Source organism: Pseudonaja textilis, chromosome 2 (genome assembly GCF_049901715.1).
Source record: "Pseudonaja textilis isolate UNSWEBS1 chromosome 2, rPseTex1.2, whole genome shotgun sequence".
In the NCBI taxonomy this organism is placed as follows: domain Eukaryota; kingdom Metazoa; phylum Chordata; class Lepidosauria; order Squamata; family Elapidae; genus Pseudonaja; species Pseudonaja textilis.
This window is the reverse complement of record NC_141991.1, coordinates 18,290,491-18,314,214: the sequence shown is the minus strand read 5'-3', so window position 1 is coordinate 18,314,214 and position 23,724 is coordinate 18,290,491. Positions and strand designations below refer to the sequence as shown.

At 46.7% G+C, this 23,724-nt stretch overlaps 1 protein-coding gene across 1 annotated transcript; it reads right to left on the bottom strand.

Moving 5' to 3' along the window:
• Positions 1-1,175: 1,175 nt before the first annotated feature.
• LOC113450854 (killer cell lectin-like receptor subfamily B member 1B allele C) lies at positions 1,176-23,312 on the bottom strand. Its single transcript, XM_026722164.2, has 6 exons — positions 23,157-23,312; positions 20,691-20,789; positions 11,663-11,839; positions 9,810-9,964; positions 3,585-3,694; positions 1,176-1,944 (listed from the first exon to the last, which is right to left on the bottom strand). The coding sequence occupies exons 1-6, from the start codon at positions 23,248-23,250 to the stop codon at positions 1,833-1,835; spliced, it is 747 nt and encodes a 248-aa protein (XP_026577949.1). The 5' UTR covers positions 23,251-23,312; the 3' UTR covers positions 1,176-1,832.
• Between the last annotated feature and the right edge of the window lie 412 nt (positions 23,313-23,724).

The following is a 23,724-nucleotide window of genomic DNA, read 5'->3' as shown; positions in this document are numbered from 1 at the left end:
TTTTCTCATCTATACCATCAATTAAATCCTTAATATTTTGGAACTACAAAGTCATCTCACTAAAAAAAAATCCTCTCATTTCCATAGTTGTTCCTTCAACTCCAAACACAGTGGTAAAAGTACAATAAACAATAAAGTCTCGATCTAATTCAGAAAGCATCCAAAATTATAAAAGCACGGTTTATTTTCCAATTCTTAGTAGATGGCGCTCTCCTCTCAAATTTCCATATTGTCTTTTTTCCAGCAGATAATAATTTCAATCAGAATCCATTTATTTCAAAACAAAGTCATTCATTTAGCTGAACCAGTTCCAGTATTTATTCAATACTCTAATAATCCAAGGTATTTTCCAAATTCTTTAAATGTGCTCTGTAATTTTAGTCTTTAACTCTGGTTTCCCAGAGTCTTGTTTATAACATGTCTTTCTTATTTCTACCTCTGGTGAGTATAAGGCAGTAAACAGTTAAAAATCATAGCCATCCACCAGCTATCAAATATTTATTTCCTCCTCTGTAAATTTCCAGGAGTCTAGGAGTCACTTTTCCTTCAGTGAGCAGATGGTGCTCTCGACTTGCTTTTCAACATAAATCTCTTTATCAAAAGTGGTCTCTTTCACAGCTTAAACATTCATCTTTTTAGAACCTTTTATTAGGATTTTTTGTTTTTCTTGGGGTTAATTTTTAGATAAAAGAAGAATCATCTCACCCAGCAACACAGTCTCTGTTCTCTTCACTCCTGCACTTTCTTAGGTATTCCGGTTGTCTCCAGATTCGTGGCAGCCATCTTGACTGCCACTGCTCCTTGTCTTCGGATGAGGGGGAATTTCCAAGTCAGGGAGAAAAGATACGGCTCTCCTCAACCTGCAAGGTGCCCCCTTTACTTCACCACTCCTAGAGTGGCTATGGCTCCCTTTGGAGCTCTCCAATGGGGAGATCTTGGAGCGGGGCCACAGAGCTTGCGGTCCTCGCCTCTGACTCCACCAGAAGTACAGCCGGATATCTCTAATCTGATTTTATAGGCCATGAAATCATGAACAAGCCTTTTCTATCTCAGAAATTAACAAGGGAAGAATAAGAAAGATGGAAATTATAAATCTGAAACGAAAGATTTCGTGCTTTGGGAGGCATAAAAATAGATGCAGTAAAAACAACTACAACTTCTCTAAAGGTAACCACAGGTTTGTTTGTTTTTATTTTTTTGACATGCTATATTTAAAAATGCAAGTGTAACAAGTAATGTAGTAGGAGCATGTATATCTTATTTATGGACTCATGTATTTGCTATGGATCCCACAAAAGAGAAGGACCAGGGAAGACATGACAGCAGTGTTCCAATATTTGAGGGACTGCCACAGAGAGGAAGGGGTCAAGCTATTTTCCAGGGCATCTGAAAGCCAGACAAGGAATAATGGATTGAAACTGACCAGAGATTCAACCTGGAAATAAGGGGAAATTTCCTGACAGTGAGAACAATCAACTGATGGAACAGCTTGCCTTTGGAGGCTGTGGGAGCTTCATCACTGGAAGCTTTCAAAAGACTGGACTTCCATCTGTCAGAAATGGTGTAGGGTCTGCTTGAGCAGAGGGTTGGACTAGATGACCTACAAGGTCCCTTCCAACTCTGTTAATCTATATCTGAAAAATCTTTTTCATTTAGAAGTCACTTCCTTTTATGCTCCTTTTCTCATCTACAACACGCTGGCATAAGGATTTCGAAGTTGCTTCCTCAGATAGCAGCTCTTTGCTCTGGGGTGGGATAGCCATTGTTGAAAAAGGCAGACAACATTTACAGGGGGAGGGGAGGATTTTGTTTTTAATTCTGCGTGCAAATCCTCAGATGAATACAGACGGTTTCTGACAAATCCAGTGAAGCTCTGTAATGCACATATCAGACCTGATTCCCTTCTTTCCTATAACACCGCAGCCAGCCATTAAGGGTTGGGATCTGTGAAGGGAAAGAGAAAAGTACTTTCAGTTTAGGAAATGGTAAACTAATGCCACAACAACCTATCCCTCCCCCTTCTCCCCCCCCCATCTCTCTCTCACACACACATGCACACACAGAGAGAAACTTAGGAGGAGGAGGGTGTGGGAGTCTGGTAGGGTGGGAAGCCGGCCCAAGGCCTGCATGGACCCCAAGGGGAAGGAAGTGGAGTATGAGGTGCCTCAGATGGCGGAGGAGGCTTTGTGGGCTCAGAGAAGGCCTTCCACTGTGTCTCCCAGGACCCCCGGGGCACAGCATGCTCCACTTAATGACCCATGCATTTGTTTAATGACAGCATAGGGAAGAACAGGAATGTGGGGTTGTAAGTAATGTGATCATGTGGATCTTTCATACCCAATGGCCATCATGACTTCCAATCCTAATGGACAGCCTCCATTATGGCTGTTAGTCGACAACTACCTATACTGGTACTTTGCCATAGTTTCTTTTTGTTCCTGGAAATTTTTGTCACCTTTGACATCTTTTATTCTTTTATTCCTGCCTATTCTTTAATTTAAAAAAGGGTATTTTCTTTTTTAAAAAGCGTTTGTATTTGTCTGCCCCCTCCCTGAGTAATTAGCAGTTGTGGGGTTCCTCCCAAGCGATTAGATGTTGGACAGTATGTGATGTGAATGAAAAAAGGAAGAATTTCGAACAGTAGCTGAAAGTCAAAAAGAATAAAATAAACCCACAGAACCTGTCTTAAACATGGGTTTTTCAGTTGTATTCAGTGGTGGGATTCAAAAATTTTAACTACCAATTCTGTGGGCATGGCTTTGTGGGCGTAGCTTTGTGGGCGTGACAGGAGAAAGTTACTGCAAAATCCCCATTCCCTCCCCACCCCACTAACCTGCTTTCCAGCTCCGTTCTCCTGTGCAGGGCAACAAAAGAAGACCCAGCCGATCAGCTGGGACTCGGGAGGCAGAGAATAGATGGCGGCAGGGCCAGTCAGAGGTGGTATTCTGAACTACTCAAAATTTACGCTACCAGTTCTCCAGAACTGGCAGAACCTGCTGAATACCATCTCTGGTTGTACTGAAGTAGTTTGTTCACTGATGAAATGAAAGCTGACATTATAATCTCTTTAAAATGCTTCTGGACCAGTGGTGGTATGCTACCGGTTCTGCCCCGTTCTGCCGAGCTGATAGCGGCGATGAGCCGCGGAGACTGAATCAGTTCTCTCCGCTGCTCTGTTGTTGGGCTCACCCGCCTGCTTGGGCTCCCATACTCACCTTTATCTCCTGCTTTTGAAGCGCAGCTGCTTTGCTGTGACACAGAAGAGTGCTGTGCTGTAGCTGCTGAAGCGACCGGGAGAGTGCAAGCTTTCAGGAGATGAGTTGGAACACCTCTGCGCCTGTGCAAACGCCTCTGCGCCTGTGCAAAGTGCATGTTTGGCGCGTGCATCCAAACAAAGTAGGGGCAAGTGCACAAAGCACGCCCACCAAGCCACACCCACCGAACCGTAATATAAAAGTTTTTGAATCCCATCACGGTTCTGGACTCCATAGAGACATTTAATACCTATACTACCCATACATCTCTCTCTCTCTCTTTTACTTTGTTCTGCAAAAGATTCCTTCCATGGGTATATGAATACTCACAGCGTTTGGTTTAATGGTGAACCATTGATCCACATCCACTTCTCCTCTGGCAATTTGAACATGAGCCCAATCCATGTACTCTGGTTCTTTGCTATGTTCTGGACGTATTCCTATAAAATATCATTTCATTTTCATTACAAAGATGACTGTTGGAATCCCTAACCATGTCCTATTACTGAAGTTGTGTTAAGTTCCCCCAAATGAATTGTGCCCCTGATGCAGTGGGGTACTTTAACAGGTGGATTTTGCCCCATCTGTTTATCCTTTGTTGAAAGGCTGGAAAATGCCTTTCTTTTGAGGATTCGGTTTTCCTGCTGGGAGGGCTCCAGTACAAGGACACAGACAACTGCTTGGAAGCTTGGTTTATTTTCAGGAAGGCAAGAGATAGCAAGAAGTCTGCGTTCCTGGGGCTAGCCGTCTTTGTATATTAAACTCCTGATTTTTATACCTTTTCTCCTTTTGTGTGTGAGTGCTTGTGTTTGTATTTCTTAATGTTTTAAATCTTGTCAGGGGGTTGTCTTCATTTCCGCCAGAGGGTAAACTCTGCGGGGTGGTTTGATTGGATTATCAGTTTTGTTAGGTTCGCAGGAAGGAGAGGCAGGACCAGAAGCCAAGGTGCAACATAACTTTATTACAAGAATAAAGGGCTGATAGTGCTTGCCACGCTGGGACTGGCTCGCAGCAATCAGCAAGGGTCAATCCTCGCAGCCTGCTTTTATAGCAGGCTGCAAGGGGAGGTTAGCCAATGGGAAGGAGGGAATAACGCCCACACGAAGAGTGCGGACCAGAGGGAGAACTTTCCAAGTTCTCAGGACACAACACCCCTTCCCCCCAGATGCGAACACGCATAGTCCTGGAGGTAGCTCGGGGGCTTGTGCTGGCGACCGGAACGGCGCAGAGCAGGAGCGTCCATGGATAACTCGGGATTCGCCTGTGCAGGTGTGGCCGGTAGAGCGTCTCTTTGGTGACCTCTGGGTGGAGTCCGCCTAGGGCTAGGCGGAGCGGTTGCGGGCAGCTCACCCTCGCTGCATGGGTCGGCTTGGTCCGACGTCTGGGACTCGCCTACTGGACTCGGGCTTTCAGGAGTGACCCCAGGGGCAGACCGGCTGCTGGGTGTGACGCTGATGTGGGGCTGTTGGGTGGATTCGCTCTCGTCTCGTGCCATCTGGTCTCGACTGGTAGCGGTGCTGGGGCGGCTGCGCAGCTGATCAATGTGTCTCTTCCAGATACGACCGTCACCTAGCTTGACTCGGTACGATCTTGGCCCCGTGATGGCCACGATCTCCCCTGGAACCCATAGGGGATCGCCTGCGAAGTTTCTGGCGTAGACCGGCTCCTGCAAAACAAAACACCTAACCCCCGCTGAGGATGCAAGGGGAGAGTCAGGGCAATATTGGGGGTGCAGTCTGTCTAGGACTGTCCTTAAACGCCGACCCATTAGAAGTTCCGCCGGGGATTTGTTGGTAACAGTGCACGGCGTCGAGTGTTGGCTCATGAGGAACCGTGAGAGTCTGAGTTGCCAATCCCCCTTGTCCAATCTAGCCAGGGCTTCCTTCGCTGTCCTGACAGCTCTCTCCGCCAACCCATTACTGGCAGGGTGAAATGGGGCCGTGAGAATATGGCGGATGCCCAGGTTGGCTGCAAACCGGCTGAATTCAGTCGATGCGAATTGCGGACCGTTGTCTGACACAATGGCATCTGGCAACCCATGCGTCACAAATAAACGGGTTAAAACGTTGGTGATGGCCGAGGTTGTGGTTGAGGACAGTTTCGCTACGTCAATCCACTTGGAATACGCATCTACGACCACTAAGAACATTTTCCCCTGCAATGGACCGGCTAAATCGATATGTATCCGGGACCACGGGGCACTTGCGGTTTCCCATCTGGTTGGGGTGGCCGCGGGGGGAGCAGGACGGGATTCCTGACAAATGCTACAGGAACTTACCCAATTTACCACGTCCTCGTCAATGCCCGGCCACCATACATAGCTTCGCGCCAGCGCTTTCATACGCACGATGCCCGGGTGACCTTCGTGCAATGCTTCCAGGATTCGGGTGCGCAGTGATGTTGGGATGATCACTCTCGTGCCCCACAGTAGGCAACCCTGCAGGCTAGACAATTCTTGCATACGGATTTTGAAAGCAGCAAATTTGTTCTCCACATTTCCACCCGGCCACCCCCTCCTCACCCAGTCGAGCACCTGGGCGAGTGTTTGATCTGACTTAGTTTTGGTGGCAATGTCCAAAGCCGTAATGGGTAAGTCCAGTTGGGCGATCTCGAAAATCGCATGGACTGGAGCGGGGTCTTCGGCCGGATCGGGCAAGGGGCAGCGGCTGAGGGCGTCGGCATGGGAGAGCGTCTTACCCGGTCGGTGGATGAGCTTATAGGAATAGGCGGCTAAGAACAGAGTCCAACGTGTCATTCTCGGGGAGAGGATTTGCGGAGTTTGTTTGTCCCCGGCTAGCAGGCCCAGGAGGGGTTTGTGGTCGGTCACAAGTTCAAAAGAATGGCCGAACAGGAACTCGTGGAACTTTTTAACAGCCGCCACAGCTGCTAGGGCTTCCTTGTCTATCTGACTATAGTTGCGCTCCGTGGCGGATAAAGTTCTGGAGAAAAAGGCGATCGGTGCCTCGGCGCCGTTAGAGAGCCTGTGGCTTAAAACTGCCCCGATTCCGAATGGGGACGCATCTGCCGCTAAGACTAAGGGGAGATTTGGGTCGAACTGGATGAGAACTGCTTCCGAGGTGAGCAGCGATTTGACTGAGTCGAATGCCCGGCTTTCTTTCTGTCCCCAATGCCAGGGGGTATTTTTATCAAGTAACCTGTGCAGAGGTTCGGCTACCGAAGCCTTGTGGGGTAGAAAAGCAGCGTAAAAGTTCAGGAGCCCCAAAAAGGCCTGCAGCTCTGTTTTGGAGGTTGGAATGGGGGCTTCGTGGATTGCCTTCACCTTGGACTCCAGGGGATGGATACCAGAGGCGTCAATTTTGTAACCCAAAAAGTCCACCTCTCTAGTGGCGATGGCGCATTTTTCCTTTTTTAACTTGAGGCCATGCTGTCTGAACCTCTCTAACACTGCTCTCACTCTCTGGAAGAGTTGGGGTCTGTCCCTGGCCGAGACCAAAATATCATCGAAATATGGCACGACGCCAGGGAGGCCCTGTAAGATTCGCTCCATGAGCGATTGGAAAATGCCCGGGGCTACACTTACGCCAAACTGGAGACGCTTACAACGAAAGGCACCCCTGTGAGTAACAATTGTTTGCAGTTCCGCTGTCTGGTTATCGACAGGGAACTGTTGGTATGCCTGCGACATGTCCAATTTAGCGAAGATCTTACCCGGTTCGAACGTGTGCAGTAGGTGCTGAATTACAGGCACCGGGTAGGCACTAACTTGCAAAAATTTATTAATTGTTGTTTTATAGTCCGAGCAGATTCTCAGACTGCCATCTTTTTTAAGGGGTGTGACGATGGGCGTCTCCCATTTGGCGAAGTCGGTAGGTTCAATAACTCCCTGTTTTAACAGTTTGTCCAATTCGGCATCTAGTTTGGGTCGAATTGCAAAGGGAACCCTGCGTGGTTTTAGTCTGACCGGGACTGCCTGGGGGTCAACTGAAAACGAGATGGGGGTACCATTATAACACCCCAGTTCTCCGCTGAAAACGTCTGCGTAGTCAGCGAATAAGGAGTCAGTGTCTGAGGTTGAGACAGCATGGACTCCTGTTAGCCCCAGGCCAAGGTGGGGAAACCAATCGAGACCCAATAAAGTGGGCAGGTTGCCGTTAACTACCACTAGAGGTAGATGGCCTTTGAAAGCTCTAAAACTGACAAGAAACTTGCCTCTGCCGATTACTGGAATGGTCCTCCCCTGGTAGTCCTTCAGGCCGAACTGGCATCTCTGTAGCTGGCTGGTGGATAGGCTGGGTTGAAGCCTCTTGATGGTGTTCCACGATATTATTGAGAGCGCTGACCCCGTATCCACCTCCATGCTGCACGGTCTACCTTCTATGGAAACGGAAAGAGAAATTTTATTGACGGTTTGCGCAACGTGTTTGGTGAGACGATGCGTGCGACAATTTAATACTTGCCTCTGTGGCACCGCGTGTGAAGGGGATTGCCTCTGAGTTGCGGTTTGGGGAGCTTGGCAAACCCTCGCGATGTGGCCCCTCTTACGGCAGTTGTTGCAGGTAGCCCCTTTGAACTTGCAGGTCGCCCTTTGGTGCGGTCCCCCACAGGCCAGGCACAAGATGATGCGTTTTGGCGGGCCGGTGTTTTCCAGCTTAGCCCCTACCTGCGGCCGTCTCTCATTTGTGATCCGGTGGACGTCGTCATTGTCCCCCTCCGGTTCTTCAATCACCACCTCTTCGGAGTGGACTTGTAGAGCAGCCGGTTTGGTGTTTGGGCCTTGGATTTCCGTGGCTGAATTAGTTGCTAATTCAGCTGCTAAAGCTTCCTCGACAGCCTGGGCGAGGTTGAGGTCTTTTTTCGCCAGTAGGCGCCTCTGTAGGTGTAGGTCTTTGACTCCGCACACCAACTGGTCAAGGAGCATATCCTCTAAATATGTCCCAAACCCACAATGTAACGCGGCCGTTCGGAGTGCGGCCATGTATTGGTTGATGGTTTCGCCGCTCGCTTGCCTCCTCATGCGAAATGTGAATCTTCTGGCGATCTGGGACGGCCGGGGGGCGTAATGGTTTGTGAGGACTTCGAGCAGCTCTGACCATGGAACGTTCTTCAATTCCCTCGGAGCCACGAGGGCTGCTGCGGTATCATAGACGGCGGCCCCACAATAGATGAGGAAATAGGACTTTTTCCTATGTTCCCCCGTGTCGGCTAAACCGACCGCGTCGATGTAATGGTTGAAGCGGTTTTTGTACGATTCCCACTTCTCTTCGTCCGGTTTAAAAGCCGGGAAGGCCGGGTTGGTGCTCATGGTTGCTGATACCTGTGGAGGGAATTCTCTCTGGGCAGCGTGCGCTCAGTGCCTGTGGGAAGGCGAGTGAATCAGCTCTGGAGTGGCCCTTATTGACCGACTCCTCTCTCTGGGATCGCCACGTTAGACCACTGTCCGTTGGTGGCGTCAGTATTCGCGCCTCTGTGCGCGTTAGTGACTGTTACAGCGCTATGCTGTGCTTGCTGGGTTTGAAACTCAAACGACGGCTGTTTGAATTTCGCGCCTTTTGAGCGGCTGCGGCTCGCAGCGCTTCACTTTCCCTGTAGCTGGGCTAACAAGCGGCTACAGACGCTTCTGACTTTCGCTACTGATCGCTTCCTCTGACTGCGATTCAGTGCGGTTACTGGTGTGCTGACCGCTTTCTCTGTCGGCGGCTCAGCGTTTACTCAGTGCTTCAGCTCTTAACTACCGACCGCTCTCTCTGGGTTGCGGTACGGTACGGTGACTCAGCGGTTGCTTACAGCTTCTGGTGCCAATCCCATCCTCGTCGCCAGTGTTAAGTTCGCAGGAAGGAGAGGCAGGACCAGAAGCCAAGGTGCAACATAACTTTATTACAAGAATAAAGGGCTGATAGTGCTTGCCACGCTGGGACTGGCTCGCAGCAATCAGCAAGGTCAATCCTCGCAGCCTGCTTTTATAGCAGGCTGCAAGGGGAGGTTAGCCAATGGGAAGGAGGGAATAACGCCCACACGAAGAGTGCGGACCAGAGGGAGAACTTTCCAAGTTCTCAGGACACAACAAGTTTCATCCTAATGTTTTCTTATATTTGTTTGGTGGCAATCTCCTGTCTGCTATGGAATTTATTTCTGTGTCTTTTGTCTATTTGTTTTGCTGATTTGGCATGACCTTTTGTTTGTAAGGGATTTCTTTTTCTTGTTTCCCTAGTTTTCTTAATTACTTGGCTTTTGTCTAGGGGGCTTCTTTCAATACCTTTTATTAAATTTCTTTTCCTATGCAAGTTTGTTTTATGGCTGGCGTGGTGTTCCCTTTGGGCTTTTCCTGCTTGGGTGTCATCACTGTCCTCATGAAGTTCTCTTTCCACACCTTCAAGTAGAAAAGTGTGGAATAGATGACAACTGAGCATCAAAGATCAATAGGAACAATCATGAGAGAAAGTCCCTACTATGTATTCAATTCATTTGGCTGATGCCATTTTCTCTGAAGTATCACCTGAAGCCTGCTAGCCTAACCACTGCAATCTTTCTAATTAAAATTAAAAGTAGAAAAAATGAGAAAGTTATGGATTCTTCACCTGCAACAAATTATTTTACCTGCTCTCCTGTATTAGAAATCACCAACAGTTGAGATCCTTTTGCCACACAGTCCTTGTAGCTTTGGTACCAGGACTGGATTGAAATAGAAATCCAGTAGCATTTGTCCTTATACGGAAGCCATGTCCTAGGGCACACACTGCAGGATCTATTCTCTAAGAAGATAAATAAACCTTTTTAAAATTCACATTACCCAGTCTGTCTTTATACCTCAATAACCATCTGGTTTATCACAGCAATCAAACAGGGCAGGTACAGACTTCAGTGGATATTTGAAGCAACCAGCCTGCCTTCCCGTCTAGGTCAATTTGCTCTGCACTTTCACTAACAGCCTGACAACAGGGAGAGGGGAGGAATGACTTGAAGGTATGGGTGCTGGGAGGGAATTGAGGAATTCATGTGCACTGTCTATAGCTTGGGAGAATCTCTACACCACAAGGTCAAATGATGAGAGCTTTGGAGCTGAACAGACTGTTTCCCAAAACAAAACAAAGAGATGGCATGGATTGGTGGATAATGAGAAGTGGATGGCTTGAGAGGGAGGTTTTTTTTTAATGATACCATTTTTTTTTTGCATGAAAAGTCAGAACTGTCTTTGCTTTCTACTGTTCCTATCAGTACAGTTATACTCTTGGTAAAATAATGTCCCAGGAATTTCTTTTTGTTGCACATGCCAATGGGATGGTTGACACTTCCATTGAGAACCTGTATATTGCACAAACCAGATAGAGGGTTGGGAAAATATCTACAGACTCCTCACATCCTGAACGTAAACAGTTTCAACGTCTCCCCTCAGGATGCTGCTATAGGGCATTACATGCCAAAACGTCTAGATAGAAAGATAGTTTTTAACCCATGCTGTCCCTTTGCTGAACACCTAATTCCCACAGCACTGTCTTAGGCCTAAATATATTTATCCATGAGGTAGGCTGTATTGCTATAATCTTTCTCATTTTCTCCTCTTTCTTATTTTCCCATCTTCCCTACTACCTTCTCCTGTTGGTACCTTATGATTTATCACATTGTTTGCATCTGATGATTAATGATTGCAACTGTGATTTATGATCTATTACCTAGTTGTTTGTATGTACACTGAGAGCTTATGCACCAGAGGCAAATTCCTTGTGTGTCCAATCACACTTAGCCAATAAAGAATAAAGAGGAAGAAAGCAATAATTTGTAAAAAGTGTACTGGTGTTTTTCAAGCCCTTTACAATAATGTTATTTTGAAAGGCGAAAGAGGATCCCTTTAAAACAATAAGCATTTTATTGGTTAGGGTCATTTATTCATTCAATTTTAGTATGACTTTGAATAGATTTGCATTTTAAGTGAGGAACCATTGGGCCTATTTACAACTGTGAGGTGGTTAGAGTAGACTGCCAAGTTATAATGGAGACCGGCTTTACTAGGTCCAAGGAAGGGATCTCAAGTCCATGGCTTAGTGTGCTTGTAGGCATGGGGATCGCTACAGACATGGCATGGGGATGGTCTGTGGGGCTAGAAGGGCAGTTTGAGTCCTATCCTCCATTTCACCTTCAGAATCCTGGACTCTGAACTACATCAAAAGAGCCACGAGAGGTTTCTCTCCCTCTCTCTGTTTCTCTTTCTGCGTTTGGTGACTCCCGCAAAGCCTAGCAGTTTAGCACTGCCTAATTGTCAGTAGAGCCTACTCTATGTGAAATAGATAGTTCTGCAGAAAGAGGCAGGACGAGCACAAAGAGCTACTAGAGTTCAGGGGAAAAGCAGAAAATATGGTCATGATGTAAAAAAAGGACAGACATACTGTGGGATAATGATTTCTGAGAAATTATTACATGGGTGACAGGAAGGTTTGAGTTCAAAAAGAGATTACCTGTAAATGTATCTGTAGCATCACACAAATATTGTCTTAAAGAAGACCTGAATGTTTGCAATTGACTATTCGTTTTGTTTTCAAGATGATTGCACTGATGTGTATTTGAAACTCCAGTCGTTTCCTCTGGGTTTTGTGAGCGTCTGTTTTGTGCTGTTGAGGAACTGCAACCCGGGCCTACAAAAGAATTAACCAGAATGTAAAATTACAGAATTAGAACTGTACAGTATCTCTGATGCTGTATTCTGGACCAATATGAGAATTGGTTGTGAAGTTACTTCTTCATCACTGTCCTGACTGAGGACAATCACTAAACAAGCAGTCTCTAAACAGAGATTACCTGATTAGAAATGTGCCCCATTCTTCAGGATTTGCAACAGACCAACTTTCTTTCTCATACAAACCTCACAATCCTATTTGTTCCTGTTCAGGTATAAAATTAACTCGGGTTTATTTTAATACATAGATTTTATACAGAATAACAGAGTTGCAAGAGACCTTGGAAATCTTCTAGTCCAATCACCGGCTGCCTTGGGAGACCCTATACCAGTGGTGGCTAACCTTTTTGGGCTCATGTGCCAAAAATTGTGTGCGTGCTTGCACGCTCGTGCTCGCGTGCCAGCACCCAGAAGGCAATGCGCCCCCCACGCGCCCCCTACACATGCACGTGCAATCCTACACCAACCCCCGCCGCCCCCTTACCTGCACTGGGCCTCACAACTGATTTTTGGCCGGTTTGAGGCCTTTTTTTTGGCCTCCCAAAGGCTTTAGGAAGGCTTCTTCAGGCTTCTACAAGCTTTGTAGGCCGAAATCTAGCCCCAATTCATCACTTCCTGTTTTCCGAAAATACCAGAATGATGAAACGAGGCTAGATTTCAGCCTACAAAGCTTGAAGAAGCCTTCCTCAAGCCTTTGGGAGGCCCAAAAAGGCCTCAAATTGGTCGAAAATCAGCTGTGAGGGGTGCACATGTGCAGTGAGGTAAGTTTGCCTGCAATTTGCATGCGGGCACAAATGGCTCTGCGTGCCACCTGTGGTATGCGTGCCATAAGTTTGCCATCATGGCCCTGTACCATTTGTGACAAGTGGTTGTCCAGTCTCTTCCTGAAAGCCTCCAGTGATGAAGCACCCACAACTTCTGAAGTCAAGCTGTTCCAAATGGTTGATCATTGTCACTGTTGGGGAATTTTTTTCTTAGTTCTAGGTTGAATCTCTCCTTGATCCACTGTTCCTGTTGTATTTCAAGGGAAAGAGAGGCTTAGACCAGGGCATGCAATTAACACGTTTATTGATGGAACAGTGGTTGTCGCGTCTGCCAGCCAAACGGGTAGACTAGCTTGCGAACAACGGCTGGCTTGGTTTGACAGCCGGCTTTTTATAGTCGGCTGTCAAACGACGCCAGCCAATAGGAACGGCTGTTGAACTTGCTTAACGAGTGGACCCGGTTGGAGCCCCAACCGGTTCCCAAGACATAACACCCCTTCCCCCCAGATGAGAACACACATAATCTTTGAGATACGCCGGTGGTCTGTGTTGGCGACCTGAGCAACGTAACTCAGGAGATTCATTTGGCGAAGACGAGTTCGCGGACTCCAGGTCAGGGTACGTAGTGTGGCGACCAGGGCTCGGTGCAGGAACTGGAGCCAGTGAAAAGTCTCTGCCTTCACTGGGGTTAAACGGTGGTGCTCCCGGCTGGCAGTCCCGGTCTACTGCCTGCTCTCTCTGCTCCGTTGGTGAAGGTTGGTCACTCTGGGAACCCCTAGCTGGACCTTGGAGTGGCGCCCGCGGCTCTTCTGGTGGAGACGGGTCTGGGCCGGTCAGACTGCTCCGTCGTCTCCGCAGCTGGTCCAGGTGTCTTCGCCACATACGACCGTCTTCAAATTGGACCCGATAAGATCTCGGACCCGTGACAGCCACAACTTTTCCGGCCACCCACAGTGGGTCCCCCGCGTAGTTCCTAGCAAACACTAGGTCTTGAACTGCGAAATTCCTGGCCAGACTGTCAGACCCCAAAGGGGTGTCTGGGCAGTAGTGGGGTGCAGCCTGTCTAAGGCAGTCCTCAGGCGTCTCCCCATCAGCAGCTCAGCCGGGGATTTGTTCGTAACTGTGCACGGTGTGGTATGCTGGCTTAGGAGGAATTGAGACAGTTTAGAATGCCAACCCACTGGGCCGAATCTGGCTAACGCCTCCTTGGCTGATCTGACTGCCCGTTCAGCCAACCCGTTGCTGGCGGGGTGGAAGGGGCCGTGAGGACGTGTCTGATGCCTAGATTTGTGACATACCTACTAAATTCGTTCGAGGTGAACTGGGGGCCATTATCGGATACCAGTGTGTCAGGAGTCCGTGAGTTACAAAAAGGTGAGTCAAGGCTTTAACAACTGCCTGTGTGGTGGTCGTGTGAAGTAAGGCCACATCTATCCATTTTGAATAGGCGTCCACGACCACCAAGAAGGTCTTGCCGTGCATTGGCCCGGCCAGGTCGATGTGAAGCCGTGACCACGGGGCATTGGCACTTTCCCACTTTGTGGGTGTGGCGGTTGGCGGGGCTGCCCTAGATTCTTGACAGGGTCGACACGAGCTTACCCACTTGGCGATCTGATCGTCCATCCCGGGCCACCAGACGTAGCTTCGAGCTAACGCCTTCATCCGCACGATTCCTGGATGGCCCTCGTGCAGCATCTTCAGGACGGGTATGCGAAGGGTGGTTGGTATGACCACTCTGGTACCCCACAATAGGCATCCCTGCAACTTGGAGAGCTCTAGCTGGCGAGTTTTAAATGGGGCGAAATCAACTGAATAGTTAGTTTCCGGCCACCCCCTCCCTACCCAGTCCAGAACCTGGGCGATTGTTCTGTCCTTCTTGGAATGTGATGCTATGTTGTCTGCAGTCACCGGTAGGTTTAGTTCGTTTACATCAAAAATTGTATGCACAGGAGCTGGGTCCTCGACTGGGGCTGGCAAGGGGCAGCGGCTGAGGGCATCAGCGTTGTTTAGATTTTTTCCGGGACGATAGACCAGTTTGTATGAGTACGTCGCCAGGAATAAGGTCCATCTGGTCATTCTAGGTGACAATATCTGTGGGGTTTGCTTTTCCCCTGATAATAATCCTAAAAGCGGCTTGTGATCAGTAATAAGTTCGAATTGGTGTCCGAATAGAAATTTGTGGAATTTTTTTACTGCTGCTACTGCAGCCAAGGCCTCCTTATCAACCTGGCTGTAATTACGCTCAGTCGTTGAAAGGGTTCTTGAAAAGAAGGCAATTGGTGCCTCGGAGCCATTGGGAAGCCTGTGACTTAAGACAGCTCCTATCCCAAAAGGGGATGCATCTGCGGCTAGGACCAAAGGAAGGCGTTGGTCAAATTGTATTAAGACAGCCTCAGAGGTGAGTAGAGATTTGACTGCCACAAATGCTTGGTTTTCTTTGAGTCCCCAGTGCCATGGTGTGTTTCTATCTAAGAGTCTGTGCAATGGTTCAGCAACTGACGCCTTGTGTGGGAGAAATGAAGCGTAGAAGTTCAATAACCCCAGGAAGGCTTGTAACTCGGTTTTGTTGGTAGGCGTGGGCACCTCGTGGATGGCCTTGACTTTCGATTCCACCGGGTGGATGCCTGAGGCATCCAGTCTGTAGCCTAGAAAGTCCACCTGTCTAGTGGCGATGGTGCACTTCTCCCGTTTTAGTTTGAGGCCATGCTGCCTGAACTTCTCTAATACTGCCCTGACTCTCTGGATGAGTTGGGGTCTGTCCCTGGCTGTGACTAAGATGTCATCGAAATAAGGCACTACGCCGGGGAGACCTTGGAGGATTCGCTCCATCAGTGATTGGAAAATACCTGGGGCTATACTTACGCCAAACTGGGAGGCGCTTACATCTGAATGCCCTCTGTGTGTAACTATGGTCTGTAAGTCAGCTGTTTGGTTATCCACGGGAACTGTTGGTATGCCTGTGACATGTCCAGTTTGGCGAAAATGGTGCCAGGTTCGAATGTGTGTAACAGGTGCTGAATGACTGGGACTGGATATGCGCTAACCTGTAGATAACGGTTGATTGATGTCTTGTAGTCAGCACAAATTCTTAGATTACCGTCTTTTTTTAGCGGGGTGACTATGGGGGTCTCCCACTTAGCGAAATCTGTGGGTTCTATCACCCCTTGTTTTAGTAGTTTGTCTAGTTCCGCGTCCAATTTGGGGCGGATGGCGAAAGGTACTCTGCGTGGTTTTAAGCGAACGGGGACTGCCTGTGGGTCTACTGAGAAGGAGATGGGAGTGCCCTTATAGCAGCCTAACTCACTACTAAAAACGTCAGAGTAGTCTGTAAATAAGGAGTCAACATCAGAAGTTGAGACAGCATGGACTCCTTTTATACTAAGGCCGAGAGAGGGGAACCAATCCAACCCCAAAAGACTAGGGAGGGCACCATTAACAACCACTAAAGGCAAATGGCCTTTAAAGGTTTGGAATTTCACGAGAAACTTGCCTTTCCCGAGGACGGGGATGTTCTTTCCTTGGTAGTCTCTCAAGGTGAGATGGCACTTTTGAAGCTGTTTCTTTGTCAGTCTGGGCTGGATCTTCTTAAGCGTGTCCCAAGATATGATTGAGAGCGCTGACCCCGTGTCTACTTCCATGCGGCAGGGATTACCTTCTAGTAAAACAGAAAGTGTAATTTTATTGGGGGTATAGAGTGTGTGGTTGGCTTGGTAGCAAGTATGGCATTTTTCTACTTGCCTTCGGGGAACAGGAGAGGAAGGATATCTTTGTGGAGATGTGCGCGCTGCCTGGCAGACTCTTGCGAGGTGACCTTTCTTGTGGCAGTTGTGGCAGGTGGCGTTTCGGAACCTGCAAGATGTCCGGGAATGGTAACCTCCACAGGTCAGGCATAACAGAGTTTGTTTTGGACCACTGTTGTTTCTTGGCCTCGCTCCTACCTGCGGCTGTCTCGTTGGTTTGAGGCGATGCACATCGGAGTATTCTGCCGGGTCATCCTCACTTACCGCTTCTTCAGAGTGTACAGAGGAAGTGCTAGGTCTGGGAGTGGTGCCCTGGATCTCAGCTGCGGACTTTGCTGCAAGTTCTGCAGCTAAGGCTTCCTCAACTGCCTGGGGGAGGTTTAGGTCTCTTCTAGCCAGCAAACGCCTCTGGAGTTTTAGATCCCTCACCCCACAGACGAGTTGGTCTAGTAGCATGTCGTCCAAATAGTTCTTGAACTCACATTGTAGAGCTGCTGTCCTCAGGGCTGCCATATATTGGTTTATGGATTCCCCCTCAGCTTGCTTCCTCATCCTAAAAGCGAAGCGCCCTAGCAATCTGAGACGGTTTTGGGGAGTAGTGGTTGGATAGTGTTTCCACCAGCTCTGCCCATGGGACATTCCCTATTTCTCGTGGGGCCAGGAGTGCTGTGGCAGTGTCATATACTACAGCCCCACAGTAGCTGAGGAAGTAGGATTTCTTCCTCTGCTCTGAAGCTTCAGCCAGTCCAATAGCATCAATAAAGTGGTTGAAGCGATTTTTATATGAGTCCCACTTTTCCTCATCGGGTTTAAAAGGGGGAAATACTGAATTGACATTCATTTTGGGTCCCTCAGTCTCTTGGTAGACTGGTCTGCCTCACAGGGAGCTCGTTGTCTTGGATTGATGCTACTTGGGGGCGTGGGCGGCTGTGGCTACAGTGCCCTATTTTCACTCAAGGACTTCGGCTTTTCTGAGGCGTTTGGATTTTAGTGCTCTTTTGCGAGCGTTAGGCGGCTGTGGCTGTGGTGCTGTACTGACAGAGCTTTAAAATTCGAGCCTTTTTTCTTATTATTAATTTTTTTTTTTTGGCAAGGCGGCTGAGGCGCTCGCAATTTCACTGGGGAGTCTTCACTTAGAGACGGCTTCTGTAATTAGTGCCCAATTGTGATCGAGGCGGCTGAGGCTCTCAGCGCCGTAGCTTGCTCGGGGCTGCAGCTCAGTGACAGCCGTTAGAATTTTCGCGCCTTTTTTTTTTTTCGCGTGCGCGGGCGGCTGCGGCTTCAGCGCCCGACTTTCCCTCTCTGTGGTGCTCTAACCGACGCGCTTTCTCTGATAGCGCCCGGCCTTCTCTAACCCGGTTGATCTAACCTGAGCTTTCACTTTTGCGCTGACAGGCTGCTGAGTCCGATGGCTCTGTAAGCAAACGGCAAGCGGCTGCGGCTTCCGCTGGCAGGCTCCTGTTCCTTTAGAAATGCTCCTGGCTAGCCTTCATATCCCATCCTCGTCGCCAGTGTTGTATTTCAAGGGAAAGAGAGGCTTAGACCAGGGCATGCAATTAACACGTTTATTGATGGAACAGTGGTTGTCGCGTCTGCCAGCCAAACGGGTAGACTAGCTTGCGAACAACGGCTGGCTTGGTTTGACAGCCGGCTTTTTATAGTCGGCTGTCAAACGACGCCAGCCAATAGGAACGGCTGTTGAACTTGCTTAACGAGTGGACCCGGTTGGAGCCCCAACCGGTTCCCAAGACATAACAGTTCCCTATCCTGCCTTCAGGTGCTTTGGAAGATAGAATGACACCCTCTTCTTTGTGGCAGCCCCTCAATATTGAAACGCTGCTGTCATATCACCCCTGGTCTTGCTTTTCACTACGCCAGCCATATCCAATTCCTGCAACTGTTCTTTGTGTGTTTTAGCCTTGAGGCCCATAATCAGCTCATCAGGCAGTTACAAATCCATCTGATGGATATGGCTGGCGTAGTGAAAAGCAAGACCGGGGGTGATATGACAGCAGCGTTTCAACATTTTTCTAGCCTACCAAGGACCAGGTTGGGGTCTACTTTGATTTGTTGATAATTGTCCATTGAATTGAAAGTATAAGATTAGGCTGATAAGATCAGAATAAAAACATTGGAAGGTTTTCTAGTCCAATCGCCTGGTCAAGCAGCAGACTCTATTCCATTTCCAACAAATTGTCAGCGTTCCAGAAAACAAACTCCAACTCCAAAAACTCAGAGACGGGCATTTTTCAAAGTTCCATTTTATTAGAGTTGTCATACTGGCACATCTGGGAAAACCCGAATCTGAGAGTTCCAGATTTTCCCTCAGTAATTCAAAATTAAAAATCCATCCCTTGCACCCCTCAGTCCATCACATGGTCCAATCACCAACCGTCCCAACTGGAGACATCCCCCTAACTACTCCTTGTCCAGGTGCAGGATGACATGGCCTTGCCTGAGAAGAACAAATCATATTATATCTAACTCCATCCACTTTGTGACATTCCCCCTCCCAATTTCCCAGGCACTGGAATGTGGCAGCGTGGAAGCTCCTGGTGCTCATATGGCTTCCAAGACTGACATAAACGTTTGTCCAATCTCTTCTAAAAACCTTCAGTGACAACTTCTGAAGGTAAGCTGTTCCACCAATTTCATTTAGTTTAGTTTAATTTAGTTTATTGTCATTGCACCTCATACAACGAAATTAAACACCATCTTCATCATGCACATCATGACCATGAAAACAAACACAAACACACATTCTTCGCACTGCACACATTGAACTGAAAACCCCTACACCGCACCAACGCTGCACTATACAATAGAATTCAAAAGAGCTACTGCCCTGGGATAGAAGCTGTTTTTCAGCCTATTTGTCCTTGTTTTTATTATCCTGTACCGTCTGCCAGATAGTAATAGTTCAAAAAAAGGGTTCCCAGGATGAGATGGATCTTTGAGAATCTTTTGAACTTTCTTAAGGCAGCAGGAGCTATAAAGCTCTTCCAAAGAGGGGAGAGGGAAACCTATGATCTTCTGGGCAATGGCATTAACCCTCTGGAGCGCTTTCCTATCTGCCACTGTGCAACTGGCAAACCATACAGAGGTGCAGTAAGTTAAGATACTCTCTGTGGTGCAGCGGTAGAGGGTCTCCAGCAGCAATTAATTGTTCTAACTTTCAGGAAATTTCTCCTTATTTATAGGTTGGTTCCATTTATTGCTTCCTGTGCTGCCTTCAAATTGAGACTAGGTTGACACACACACACACCAACTCTTCTTTGTGGCAGGTCCTTAGACATTTGAACATTGTTAACACGTCACCCCTAGTCCTTCTTTGGATTAAAGTAGACATACTCAATTTCTGCAACTGTTCTTCATATATTTTTTTAATCTTCAGTCTCCTAGTTATCTTTGTTACTCTTTTCGGTACTCTGTCTAGAGTCTCAACATCCTTTTCATATTGTGGTGAACAAAACTGATGCAGTATTCCAAGTGTGGGGTCTTACCAAGGCATTATAAAGTGGTACTAAGTCTTCACGTGATCTTGATTCTATCCCTATGTTCTATCTCTCCTAGGGCAGCATTGGGTTTTTTGGCAGCTGAAGCACACTGCTGGCTTACATTGAAGTGATTATTCACTGGGTCTCCAAGATCCTTCTCACAGTTAGTACTATTGAGCAGGTTCCACCTATTCTATACCTGTGCATTTGTTTGTTTTTTTCTTACAATTGAATTTCATTTTGTTAGATAGGGCGCCATATTCCAGTCTGTTGTGAACCTTCTGTATTTTGAGCCTATCTTCTGGAGTGTTGGCTATTCTTACCAACTTGGTATCATCTGCAAATTTGATGAATTGTCCTTCTATCCCCTTGTCTAAATTGTTTATGAATGTATTAAAAGCATTGGGCCTAAGGCAGAGCTTTGGGGCACCCCACAGCTTACTTCCCTCTATGTAGATACATTTCCATTAAAGACTACACATTGCATGTGATTTGTCAGCTACTTACTAATCCATCTAGTAGTGATGCTGTCTAATCCACTTTTTTTTAAAAAAAATCAAGTAATGGGTTGTGGTCTGCTTTATCAAATGCCTGGGTAATGAAACTTCTGCAACAAAACAACCAATCTCAGAGAGCACCAAGGATCCCTCATTTCAACCTTGAGCTACAAATATTCTTTGTGATCAAAGCTGCTTTAGCTACACTTCTATGAGAAGCAGTACTTTTAATCTTTGGTTAAAAGGCTTAGTACATTTCATTCTTATTTATGGAGGGTCATCATGCTCTCTGCTACTACAATACTCACTCACCATGAACTCCTATCCATATCATGGCCACCATCAAGAGAATATTCCCAGCACAGGAAAGCCAAAGCACAATCCAATGCCAATGAGGGCATAATCGGTGATCTGCAAAATTCAAGCAAAAATAGTTACTTTGGCCTTCCAGTGTTTGACACATGTGATATTCCAAGCCTTCATTAAGTATATTTTCACGTGCTTATATTAAATTTAAAGAGATCTGAAGTACATCCACTTGTCAACTCATAAAGCATTCCTGGCTTGTTCTCGAGTTGCCATAAGAAGTGGGGGTGGAGATCTGATGGAGCAGTTTGTTGCTATGATTAGGTGCACATTCCACGCATACCTTTCTCCAGATTTTGTCTCAAGTTAGCAAGCCCAGCCACGGCAAAAGTGTTTAGTTGGAGAATGTGATTTATGACACACCCTGGGAGTAAGCAGGGAAACAGGGTCATAGGGGAATAGCAAATTACGTAGGGCAGAGCCAACTGCACTTGGGAAAAGTGCTGTCATGTTGCTCCTAATAAATAAATGGATTTCTTTTGAAACCTGGCTCGAGGCTCATGAATTAATTAGGGCATCCGTTGGAACCCTGACATCACTCTTACTAGAGAGGCAGAAACTCTGGGAGATAAGTGGCTCCCAAATAACCTGGTCTTATCAACATACATAACTGTACAGCGCACATGATATAATTGTAACAAAAGTAATAGAGAACTGGCAGAGATTAAAGAAAAAAGAACAAAAAGGGGCTCAGAAGGAGATAGAGAGGAAGATCCCTATTTACTGCCTTTTAATCAAAGATCCTGTAAGAGATATGAATGGATGAACAACTGACATTCAAAACAATGTGTCACTCCAGCCATGTAAACCTTTAGAGCGAATAACCAGCAGTTCTTATCTCTTACCACAAAGTAGATAAATGCAGAACAATTCTATTCAAATAGTACTTGATACCTAGCTCCATTGGATTCGTACAAGATTTTTTTTTAATCCACTTTGCCAGTGAACCTCCACATTTCATGCATGTAGAAAAATGCATCCAGGTTTTTTTTAAAGCACAGAGGTCTGCAGTGCTCTGTGACACTGAGATCATCAAGAACCTCCAAACTGAGATTAACTTTTGTACAGTTACTTGGGAACAAAGGAACTGCAAGACATCTAGTCTAAAGACTTCCTTCTGTTTTCTATATGAGAAGATGCAATAAATCAGATCCGGTCCTATGTGTGATATTCTGGATAGTGTAATTGCTTCTGTTATTATGATCATTATTACATCATTATTAATAATATTATTAATATTAGCTAGCCCAAGAAGATAGGCTCAAGATCCAGACGGATCTTGACAGACTGAGCCGTACCTAACAAAATGAAATTCAATGTAGAGAAAAGTAAAGTCCTACACTTAGGACACATACAGACTGGGTGAAACCAGGCTCAATAGTAGTAACTGTGAGAGGGATCTTGGAGTCTTAGTAGACAACCAGCTAAATATGAGCCAGCAGTGTGCAGCAGCAGCCAAAAAAGCTAATGCAATCCTAAGTTGTATTGACAGAGGGAGATCAAGGGAGGTACTAATACCACTCCATAAAGCCTTAGTAAGACCACAACTGGAGTACTGCATCCAGTTTTGGTCACCACACCATAAAAAAGATGTTGAGACTCTAGAAAGAGTGCATAGAAGAGCAACCAGGATGATTAGGGGACTGGAGACTAAAACATATGAAGAACGGTTACAGGAACTAGGCATGGCTAGACTAGTGAAGAGAGGGACCAGGGGAGACATGAAAGCAGTATTCCAATATTTGAGGGGCTGCCACAGAGAGGAAGGGGTCAAACTATTCTCCAAAGCACCTGAAGGCCAGACAAGGAATAATGGATGGAAACTGAACAAGGAGAGATTCAACCTGGAAATAAGGAGAAACTTTTCACAGTTAGAACAATCAACCGATGGAACAGAAATTGCCTTCAGACGTTGTGGCAGTACCATCACCTGAGACTTTGAACAAGAGATTGGATTCCCATCAGTCAGAAATGGTGTAGGGTCTCCTGCTTGGGCAGGGGGTTGGACTAGATGACCTACAAGGTCCCATCCAACTCTGATTATCTGTTATCTGTTAACATATCTTTTAGTTATTCTACAAGCTAAAAGCAGCTTTTTAATGTAATTGCTTCTGTTACTATGATCATTATTACATGATATCGTATAGTTTCTCTACAAGCTAAATGCAGCCTATGTTGTGGGCCTCCTTCTGTTACCCTCACAGTAACAAATCCTCAGAGAGAAATCAAGCTGGGAAATATTGTGACTGGATCAAAGTCACTGAGGGAGCTCTGCAGCCAAGGGGCAACTTAAATCTAGATCCTCATCTGCACCCCTACCAGCTATGTCAGCTTCTATTTTCATTTACAATGCTATTACAAAAACTGAAATGGAATGTTTTTGGGAAAATGTCCTGAAATAAATGAACTTACCTGCCTGTTGAACAACATTTAATTTGGTGCTTATTCTTCTGGGTGAGGAATATTCAGAAGACTGGATGTTTTCATAGTCTAGACCGGCATCCATGGTCAACTGCAATCTCAAATAGATGGGCTATGTGTAATTGAGATGTTCTTAATACGCCTACATATGAGAAGCGGAAGTGTGGTTGATCTGTACTACCTAAGTATATAGTTGTGGTATACAATGAAAGGAGGAAAGTCTCTGGTTCTCTAGTTCTTCCGTAGTTGATTTCCAGAAAACAGTGAAAACAAAGCTAAGAAGCTGTCAACTTGTAAAGCATTCATGGCACTGTTGCAATTTACAAAGGGAGCTAAGATGAAAAGGTTGCAGTTTCTTTTGCTATCTTTGGGCTGCCAATCAATCAGAATAGAGCTGGGTGGGACCTTGGAAGACTTCTAGTCCAATACCTATACCCTATGCCATTTCAGACAAGTCTGGGAATCGTAAACACCCAATGCCCTCAAATTCTCCTGTTTTTACTTGTGAAAGGGTTTACAATATCTCCTATGCCTTTCCTTTATTTTTACCTAAAGTCTT